This window comes from Saccostrea cucullata, unplaced genomic scaffold, assembly GCF_032062105.1.
Source record: "Saccostrea cucullata isolate Sc308-1 unplaced genomic scaffold, CSIRO_AGI_Scuc_v1 ctg3532, whole genome shotgun sequence".
Classification (NCBI taxonomy): domain Eukaryota; kingdom Metazoa; phylum Mollusca; class Bivalvia; order Ostreida; family Ostreidae; genus Saccostrea; species Saccostrea cuccullata.
Genome location: NW_026926960.1, coordinates 149,467 through 160,958, shown reverse-complemented (window position 1 = coordinate 160,958; position 11,492 = coordinate 149,467). Strand labels below are relative to the sequence as shown.

General features: G+C 31.3%; 1 protein-coding gene across 1 annotated transcript; it reads right to left on the bottom strand.

The window, feature by feature from the left end:
• LOC134273061 (uncharacterized) lies at positions 1–2,025 on the bottom strand. Its single transcript, XM_062755228.1, has one exon. It carries the CDS (start codon positions 2,023–2,025, stop codon positions 1–3), a length of 2,025 nt encoding a protein of 674 aa, XP_062611212.1.
• Positions 2,026–11,492: the final 9,467 nt, after the last annotated feature.

The following is an 11,492-nucleotide window of genomic DNA, read 5'->3' as shown; positions in this document are numbered from 1 at the left end:
TCACTGAAGGATACTCTGTATTCTCATAAATGTAGCACTTTTTATTTTGTTTAATGATACTTGTGAAAGTGACTGTTGATACGCGTAAAGAGCCGCCTGTGGATTCCCTGTGAGCTGGTAACAGATTCCTAGGATCTGCCATGATATGTCATCTACACCTTCCGGTATGAACATCCTCCAATGATGTATTTCTTGGACAAATTCCTGGAGAATACACAGTAGTGTTTGTACTTTTGATGTATCAACATGCCTGTAGCACAAGACCTCCAGCATGCACAAGAGTACGGGAGTAGGGATAGCCAACTGAAACTGTCTCTCATTTAAACAAGACAGTTGTTCGGGCAATAATTCATTGATATAACAAATATTAGTGTTAAGGTAGATAAAAAAATTTGTTAAAAACCTCATTTTTGAAGTCAAGGACCACCCACTTAAAGCCTCTGTATACATATCTGCAGAATTGGTAATACTCATTCTATATACCATTAAGACTTTTGTCATTTCTAAAACATATACTGCGTCCACAAATCTCATTGTCTTGTAGTAATACATGGCCAAATACCCCATATCAGAAGTGCAACCAAACTTGGCTGTTAATTTCAGCAGGCGATGGGACATTCTATCAGCAATATACACAATTTTGTTTCGACACTTTTTGATGTACATATTGTTTAATATAAAGGCCAAACTATGGAGGATGGAGGTCGTGTGTTTCTGTAAGATGACAACGTGATATGGCGTCAAGGGTGTACATATCAAATGTTCTACGGCTCGTAGGCCTTTTATACAGTGAAACAGGTTTGCTATTCCTTCCATACCTTCACCAATTATACAAAAAAATAGGTTGCAATCAGATAAAAACTCGGTTAACAAGTCGCCATTATCTGTACAAATTGAGAGTCTGGGGTTATAAAGGACTTTTAAAACATAGGACCAGATGAAGGAACTGTGTAGCAGTGATATCAAACCCTTCTCATACAACGCATGCAGCCTAATGAACAATTGGGTTTGCTTATCACCACGAATTTTATTCAGAAACATATTGTTTTGTGGAATGAAAAAGTTAGGACAGACTCCTTCATATACCCATTTAAGGATTAGTTTGAAGCACTCCCAAAAACGCAACAGGAGATTTTGTGGACGCCAATGAGGTACAGTATTTCGTTGAATCACCCAGAAGACGACTGTCTTCATGTGATAGGAACATAGTAATTTATCCTCTTCTCCTAATCCATTGTTAATGACTTCCTTTAGAATCAATTTCAGCAATCCATACGTTAAGAACTGAGTGTGGTTCATTGAGTACACAAGTATTTGTTCTGCTCGCGAGAAAGAAATTCTCCATTCATGGTCTTCATGATTGCCTAGTTTGTGTCCAATTGGTACAAAGTGGCATCCACTTCTGATGATGTCGCACACAACAGGAGGCTGGGGCCATGAGTGACATCTGTCTATCCAAGAGGCTGCAGGTGGAGGCCAAAAGTCAGAGGCAAAACAGAAGGCAAAATCGAATTCTAATCCAGCAAGAATTCGACTGGCGCATGGTCCATGTGGAGTAGAGCTATGTACCATTGTTTGACGCATGGTTTCTCTGTATAGAGAACTAGATATAAAAAGGTTTCCGTTCCTTATAACAAGTGCTGACAAAATATCGATGTTCGTTTTTACTATAATGTTTGATGATGTTCTTATGCTGCGTGCTGGAATTATAAACTGAAGTAAAGAGAATCCTGGAGGACTATCGGAACAATTACAAAGGAATAATGTGTTTCTGTGCATGTTGTAATAACGAGTCTGAGAAATGTCCCAGATGACCCGTTCGTCTTTCTGCCAGAACATCATATCTTTGTCTGATCCATTCAGTCTGAATCCTTCTCTGTGGCTTCCACTTGTCATTTTAGAGCATGAATCACCACTGACTTCATTATTCAAAATCTCGGTGATGTCTTCCACATCTCTCCTCATAGCCACCAGTTGTGAAGTCCCCACCTTGTGACACAGTCCCACAAACACCGACTCTGACATATGCTGTATGGCTGATTCACTAAATAATCACAACCGAGAAGGTAAAATAAGCACCAAAAATTAATTCCATTTATCATCTAGATATAAAGTTTACATATATATTTTATCTAAAATAAATTTCATTTATTATCAGGATATCAAGTTAATATGAATACTTTATTGATTAAAGTTGTAATAAGCTTAATATTTCTGTAAGAAATAGTTTTTCAACAAAACTTACATAAGAGATTGTGTATTTGAATCCATTTTTCAGACAAGACTAATAAAATGCTTTTTGTACTTTGTCTTGGTACAGGGAAATCCTGCGAAACTTCCTCATGCCTTCTGTGTTACTATTTTAATTTTATAACTCAGTGATAATGACATAACCAGAGTTTTTCCATATCATCATAATTCAAAGAAGGGAGTGTATTTGAGCACGTTCACTGTATGTCACACAAAGAAATTTTCAAATTACCACCAGTATATTAAACTAGAAAACAGTCAAATGATTAATAAAATTTCTAAATCTATTTACTTTACCTTCATATTGTGAATTTTCAGTTTTATGGGATCAACTATCTGAGCTTCTTTTGAAGAAGACAGAAATCATATCTATCCATGTCTTTGTAGTCTGAGGAAGATACCCTGCGACATTTGTTAAAGCCGCTTAACCCGAAACAGGCACATATTATCTTACACAATAAAAGTACGTCATAACATAGATAATATATAAAAATAAATCATAAGATTGATTTAATAGTTTATTACAACAATCCTTAGATGGAAAACATAGACCAAAAACCTTATTGACAAACAGTAGTTCCTGACGGAAGTTAAGATCTGTTGTGAAGTCAATTTTGAAAAAATAAGTTTATGAGTTATATCTTATAATGAAGATAATTCAAACCCGAGTATATTTTTCTCTATTAGTAGAAGCCTTAGTCATAATACATCTTTTCAAAATTAAGAAATTAATCGAATATAATCCATAGTAATTTTTATATTAATATGCATATTTAAAGAATAAAGGAAAATCAGATATTTTAAATTATTTTTTAAAGGAGCTAAAATATTGTCCGTATACAGGTAATATATGTACTTTGTTGTGAACAAAATCTCGGGTTTGTTCTTCATGAGATAAACATGTAAGCGATAAATTTAATTTTTCGAAGGTGATTTCACGCGATATCAACAATGATCAACATAGAATTATTTTTTGTGTGACCTAACAAAAATTTTTTTTTTTAACTTTTGAATTTTGATATCTTTTAAAAGAAAAAGACTTTGGGGATATAATATGACAAAAGTTAAAACAATTTATGGACAATTATTTTTCAAGAAGAAAAACGAATATATATTTTTAGCGATGAGAATCGGACCAAGCGGCTTTAAGGACAGATGATACAAAGAAATTTTTTGTTTGAAAAAGATTTAATATCATGTCACAAGTTCAGAAAAGTGGATGGTTCTTAGAATTTTTTCTCCGAAGAACTGGAAAATGAAATAGACTTGGAAAATATTAGTAATATTTCAATGAAAAAACAAATATAGACAAATCACATTCAGTAAAGGTTTACAGGTGAAAATAAATTTCAGAATATGTTATCTTGGCGCTAAAAGTGTAATATAAATCTTAGAAAAATATACCAAACCAGGTGAATTTTAAGAGGAAGATCAAAATGACAAAAAAATAGCAATATCACATAGGCTGAATTTTACCATTTAGCTTTTCCTAATAAAATTCACCTGGCTTGGTATATTTTTCTTAAGTTTATATTACACTTTTAGCACCATGTTAACATATTTTGAAAATTGTTTTCGCCTGTAAACCTTTACTGAATGTGATTTGTCTATATTTGTTTTTTCATTGAAATATTACTAATATTTTCCAAGTCTTTTTCATATTCCAGTTCTTGGGAGAAAAAATTCGAATAACCATACACATTTCTAAACTTGTGACATAATATTAAATCTTTTTCAAAGAAAAAAATTCTTTGTATCATCTGTCCTTAAGGCTACATAAGGGAAGCGGGGACTGATTTGTAAGGCAACGTTAACTGTGAGATCACACAAAAATATCAATTCCTATAACAGTACAGGAAAATGAAATAATTTGCGATTTTAAAATATATAAGAGTAATGAACGACATCAAAACTCACCATTGCATTCATTTTTATTGTAAGTCAAATCTCACATTGCAAGGTATTATCAAGTCACTGATCGCAATGCACTTGTCGACATTGCCATGGCACCTGATCCCACCTCTGATGTTTTGGAGGTCCGTGTTTGCTCTGCTCCTGTTTTGTATTGTTTTGTGGACTTTTGATCTTAAATACTGTTCATTATCTCTATATGTTTCACTTGTCGACATGACGTCATCAGGGTAAACTTTGTTGAATTGTGGAGTGCGAGGAAAATCAAGTAATTTATTTACAGTGTAAAATGCATTTTACTATTGAACTATTGTCTTTAACAGATGTTAAACAGACGATTAATACCAATGTGAAGCCTTTGTTTAATGCCATTTTTTATAATTATCGACAAAATCTAAAATTAAATTTAATTCTATCGGGTTTTTGTGTACAGGGTTGGAATGTTTTACACTGAAGTGCCTCATTGATTAGATCTTAATTGAATTTCTTTTAAATATACAAAAAGGAAGTTTTACTCAACTTGGAAATTGCTGCTGTCTGATTTCCTCAAATTGAAAGCATTAATTAATCAATAAATAATTAAATTGGTAAATGTCACACAACTTGAAACAGTTACTTGAAATTCAGACTTCTAAAACGCAAATACTATTTAGAGCTACTTTCCAGAAACTATAAAATATTTGAAAACAATTTATAACTTAAACTTGCTTTAGGTCTTTGATTTGAATTAGGGTATTCCATTATACGATGTTAAAATTAGTTTATGACCTCCATGTAATACACATTTTGTGCATTTAGCATGTGACCAAATTCAATACAAATTTAGGCATATTATGTCTAGATATTCCATTGATTTCTCTGTAATATGCAGTAACAGTGCTGTGCTACTTTTCTTTTGCAGTCACTTAAAAAATAGGTCAAGGTCAAAATTTTAGAATTTTAATATGAGTTTGTCAACCGTGCAGTTAATTTTCCCTGTAATTTAAAAAATTGTTGGTTTTATTGGAAGTCATGTGCACATTTTTGAGATGATTTAGAAAGGGAATAGGTAAAACTATCCATTGTTTCTGACATGTGGAACAAAAACTTAAACAATACATCGCAATAATTTTTGGACCTTTGGCCTAAGCATTTAACTCCTATAAATAAATATTTTTTGGTTTTGTCAAAGGTCAACATGTCCAAAAATTTATTTTTACAATAACTGCAAAATTATGTGAAGTATAAAGTTAAAACTTTTTACGGTTTATAATTTTTTCATTGATTAACAGATAGAAAGAATCACTTGATAAAAAAATACTTGGAAAAAATATTTAAATTGAGAAAAGATCTTTTTAAAAATGCATATTGTTTTCAGAAAATGCATCCAATTAATCCCATGCTTTTAGTGAAAACCATCACTGCAGAAACAAATTATGTTTATCAATGAAGGGCAAGTTGGACTTGGATAGCCTCTGGAAAGTTGTTTTTCCTGTTTATTTTGTCCAAATGTTAAGACTTGAAAGCGAAAGAACATTGCAAATGGCGGGTTCTACAGGGGTCTTGTCTTTATACATGTCATGCTTTCAATAACAGCTTTTCAGAGACCATTAACGTCCAACTTGCTCTTTGATAAACATATATTATTTCTGCATTGATGGTTTTCACAAAAAGGACAGAATTAAGTAGGTACATTTCTTTTTAAATATGCACATTTTCTGATAAAATTTTTCTCCAAAAATATCTTTTTTAAAATATGTGTTATCAAGTAATACTTTCTATCTATTAATCAATTATATATTTATACACTGTAAACATTTTGACTTTATACCGCTCATAGTTTTGGAGCTATTGTTAATATAATTTTTTAGACTTGTTGACCTTTGACAAAACCTTAAACTTGACACTTTGTACTTAAGCTGTTCTCCTTTAGTCCTATCCAGAGCCTGTAGACACGCCCCCTGGTGGTTAAGATGACATATATGGAGATAACTAACAAGTATTCAAGCTCAAAGTCCATTAAACAACACAAATATGGTGGGAGAAAAAGAGGACCACTTCCTGCAAGGAATTCTTCTTCTGATCCTTAGTGATCAGGCAAGGGGTTTTAGTTTATAAGAAAATCTGTTTAACAACTAAGTACATGTGTTAAAAGTCTACCTCAGTTTTTAAAACGTACTATAAGGAAATACCTGTAAATGAAGTAATACATGCGTATAAGTACTGAAATAACCTATTAAAGAAAATTTTCAGGATTTGCAGCATAAGAAATGGAAGTAAATTGCTTGATAATTAATAATTTGCTCCCATTTCTTATGCTCCCATTCCTGAAGAAAATGGAAGATGTTCTTTCAGAACTTCAAAATGGAAGATTCAATTACATGTATTAAGAACAATACAAAAAAATTCGTATGTTCCTTTTAAGGAAGTAAAAAAAAGTAAAGTGACTTCTTTATTTAACCAGGTTTACTATGTTAGCTTACGGGGAAGAAGGACCTTTAGCTGAAAAAAAATACCTGTAATTCAATTTTTTCATATTTTGTTTATTTCTAATTTAGTATGTCCTATATACCTTAAAGTAGTTTTATCAGAAGGATTCTAGCCTTATTTTTGAGATATTGATTGACAAATACTATGCCTAACAGAGTCTAGGTGGATATTTGATTCTCCGTGTTTCTGGGTCCATTACTCTGTCCATAATGGAATTTTTTCAGAATAGATAAAAAATATGTCAGTGGACAGTCTTTTAAAATATTTCAGAGTATGAATAGGGTTTAAAATTCGAAAAAGCAAGATTCTTCTGTCACACTGCATCTGGATAGGGAAAATTACTAGTACATACTTTTTTACACAACTTAAACAAGAAAAACATTTAATTTGCAAAAAAGTCTATCATTCAATATTTGAAAATTTACGTTGAAATGCATGTTTTTCATTTGATTGATCAGCTGAAAAAATATCTAATGGTTAAACCGAGCTCAATATTGCACAGTGCAAAGTTAAACAAGATATAAACATGAGAAAAATATGTCATGATTACATCCCTCAAGTACGGGAAAAACCAACTATGACGTCACACAAATGCGAAATAAGTGAATAAGTCATACATATAATAGATTTCCGTCAACAACCATGTAAATATATTTTTTTCTCTAATTCACAATATAGCTACCATGTTCTAATTATTACCCGTTTTTATTTTATAATACTGCCGATGTTTTACCGTGTATAATCTTAAACTGTACTAGCTAAGAGATCAACTATGACGTCAAAGCTTCGTTGGAAGAGCAGAGTAGAGAAACAGAAGAGTGGATCAATATATATCGTAATTTGTTAATACTTGCAAGAAAGTTTAAAAATTTTAAAATATTTTTATACAAGATGGTGAAGACTGTGAAAAAAAATACACAATTACTATGGTTTTAATCAGCTGCAGTTTTCTATATATATTGCCAGACACTATAACGAAATTAAACTTAATCATGTGGCCAATTGTCCTTCGTCCCCTTAACTGATTCAAATTTTACAATCTAAAGTTAAATTATCTACTTTAACTAAAAAAAACCTGGTTTTCCTGTTATAGCATATATTTCTTTCTGTTTTTGATGTTGATCATTCAGGTTCAAGGGTTTATTTGTTTTAATGAGGAAGTATAAGTTCCACTTAAAGTCACACAATAAAACCCAAGTCTGCTCCCTTAAACAAGAAAATATATCGTCATTTGTTATTTTACTGTAACGCCATTCCAAGTCTTTTTTCAACAAAAATAACCAATTTTAGGACTTCTGATTCTGTTTGTTATACCATCCGCATGAAAGGCAGGATGATGTATAGTAATGGAGGTGTTCGTCTGTCCGTCTAGCTGTAAGAAACATGAAGCTCTGTCAATAAAGAAGATTTCGCTAAGAAAACTCCCATTAAATTCGTCTGCCAAAGATCTGAGGAATTTATTGTATTCCTTTTTCTTCTGTTTTCATTTAAAGTCTTTTAGGTTTAGGTGGTAATACAAACTGAACTGTTTTCCTGTGTGCCGTAACGTCATCAAACGTCGCGATTTTTCATGTTTTGTGTTTTCCACTTTTCCATTCCAAATGTTCGCCAAAAATTTAGCAAATGCCTTGAAATTTTAAAATAGACGACAAAATAGATAGTGGGTTCTATTTATTAATTAGAATAATTTTTTACCCAAATGATATCTATTTAAAACTTTTATTTTGAAATAATACTGGTGCATTCTCTAATGAACCCCTGTTTTTTTGTTGTTATTTTTTTTAACGTGCGCCATAGGGCCGTACCTTGTGCACAATCAAGCATTATGTAATCTTTATTTTTGTTAATTTTTTTTTATAAAAAAAAATGGATGCAGATAAATTTGATAAATAAACATTTCCTGAAAATTTCAGCTAAGTGCGCCCATTATTTTCTGAGAAAAACGCTTTGTCTCTTTTGATTGTAAAAAATAAAGCTAATTCGATAGTAAAACCCTAACCAAACTTTACAATTAATCCATTGCTCTTGTCAACATCCAGATATATTTGGAAAAATTTCACAAATTACTCCCATCTATAAGAATAAAGGAAGTGTACATAATGTTTACAACTGTCGGTTGATATCAATTACTAAAGCTGTATATAGCATCAAAGAAGAAAATCATATTTAAGCAATAGTACAAATATTGTCTTGAAAATAATTTAATTAATAGATATTAATCTGTATTTCAAACCGATGATTCCCCAACTAATCAATTGCTAGAAAAACATTATACAATAATAGTCTAGTCTCGAAAAGGGTAAAGATATTATTAGTTATACATATGGAGGTTTCTATGCAAATATATAAATTCCACAATTGCTCTACCTACCGCATAGAAAATGTTAAGACTTGTTTTCTAGTGGGGCATAAAGCGATAGCCAGTACACATTATGACGTCATATTATGACATCACAAGTTTATAAGAAACATCAACAAAATCGCTTCGGCGCAAGGGCATACCTTACTTTGTTTTACAGAAACAAGGTTTAAAAAGACGCTGGATTTTCCAAGGATTTAAGATATTGCTGCACAAATGTCGGCACTGCAATTGTTTAGTTACGATTCGTGCAGTTTTAAGCTCAAACAGGGTAAAAATTAACAGTCCAGTGTAAGTTTTCTAAATTTTTTATCGATATAGAACGTGCATAGGATTTGTGCAGCAATTTTATTACTTTTAAGAATATTCTCCTTAATATTATACATTGTTTATTATAAATTAGATAGGATATGCCCTTGCGCCAACATTTTGTTGATGTGATTTAATACATTGAATCCGTCACAATATGACGCCCTTTTTTATTATAATCAATTTGAACCTTCTCTGTACATAAAATATACAACTTATGAATTTTGCTTTGCTCATTTGCATAGAAATACCCATATTTAGCCTTAACTCACTTGCGATGACATTTATCTCAAGGCGTTAGATAGAGTGGGGCATAAAGGTATCCTTTCTAAACTAAAACAATATGGTATTTCTGAACAAATGAGTTCATTGGATGAAGAACTTCTTGTCTAACAGAACCTAAAAAGTAGCTCTTGATGGCTTCATCAACAACTAAAGCTACCTATTCAGGTGTCCCACAGGGGTCAGTCCCAGGCCCTTTTTTATTATAATCACGACTTACAAGGCTTTTTGCGGATCTTTATCTTATAGATGATGATATTTTTATATCTACAAACTACGTTACTAAAAAAATAAAATAATGGTCTTATACATCGGCAGTAGAATTCAATCATTATATAACGGTTAATTTAGATTTTATCAGGAAACACATTTGTCATCAAAAAATTATATTTGGTGAAGATGGCCCTACTATTCGAAATGTTGAAAAACATACTCATTTAGGAATAAGATTTCAGCAGGATGGTAATAGGAGATCCCAAATACTTGATATTCATACCAAAGCCTGATGTCGATTAAATATTTTAAGAATGTTAGAGCATACCCTTAAGAGAAGTGCTTTGTTAAAAATATATTCGAGAAAAATTCTTTTAAAAAATATGCATCTTTTTTTTTATTTTGGATAAAATTACACGTAATCAATACCGTAGTTTTAGTGAATGACATCACTGTAGATTCAATATGTATTAATCAATGAAGGGCAAGCTGGACTTTGAAACCTTTGGAAAATTGTTTTCCCTGTTTATTTTGTCCAAATGGTAAGATATGAAATCCAATGTATATGAACATTGCGAATGGCGGATTTTATAGGAGACTTGTTTTTATATATGTCATGCTTTCAAGAACAGCCTTTTAGGGACCATTCACGTCCAACTTGTTCTTTATCGATAATCATATATTTTAGTTGCAATAATGGTTTTCACTCAAATTACAGAATGAAGCAGTTGCATCTTTTTTTAGTTTAATTTTTTTTATTTATATTTTTTCTCAAAATTCATTTTGTTTTAAATATTTGTTTTTAATTGATACTTTCCATCTGTAAATCAGTGATATATTTATAAACCGTGTACGTTTTAACTTTATACATGTTCCTCACATAGTTTTGGAGCTATTGTAAAAATGAATTCTTAGACATCTTGACCTTTTATAAAACCTTACGGATTAATCATCATGATCAAAACCATGTGTAGATTTTTGTTGTGATACACTTGAAATAAGTGTTATTTTATATTTAAAAAAAATAGTGTGTGGATTAGCTCCGCAGTATTTGTAAGATTTATTACAACAATGCATTTTACCATATAATCCTTATCCCTTAAGGAATCAGGACAATCCTACATTTCATATTCCGGCCACAAGCCAAAACGACTTCATCTATATAAAAAAGCGTTCTTCTTTCAACTAAAAGACTGCGGAATAATTTACCCTTTAAAAATCGTAATCTTCTTTCACTTGCATCATTCAAGACTGACATAAAGAATATAAACTGCTTAAAGACGAAATATTACAACAATGGAAATTGTCAAATGAATATATTGCATTGTCAGTTGCTAGTAATTTAAATGCTGAATTTTTATTTAATAATTTTAGGAAAGAGCAAATTTGTGACATGTCCAAGTACAAAGGCACAACCTTATGCAAAACTTCAATACTAATTATCAATGCCTTTATCCTTACAACTTATTTTGAATGGAGACAATAATCTTACTTTACACCAAAATATTGCAGTACTTAAAGTTGTTAATGAATATACATGAGATTTAATTGTCAAACCACGGAAGCAACATCTATTTATGTGTTCTTTTTATCTTTAACATTTAAACCTTACTTATGTTTCTTATTCATACCTATATGTTAAAAATGTTAAACTGCAAACACATATTTTATCTTCAGATCATTTTTACTATTCATTTTG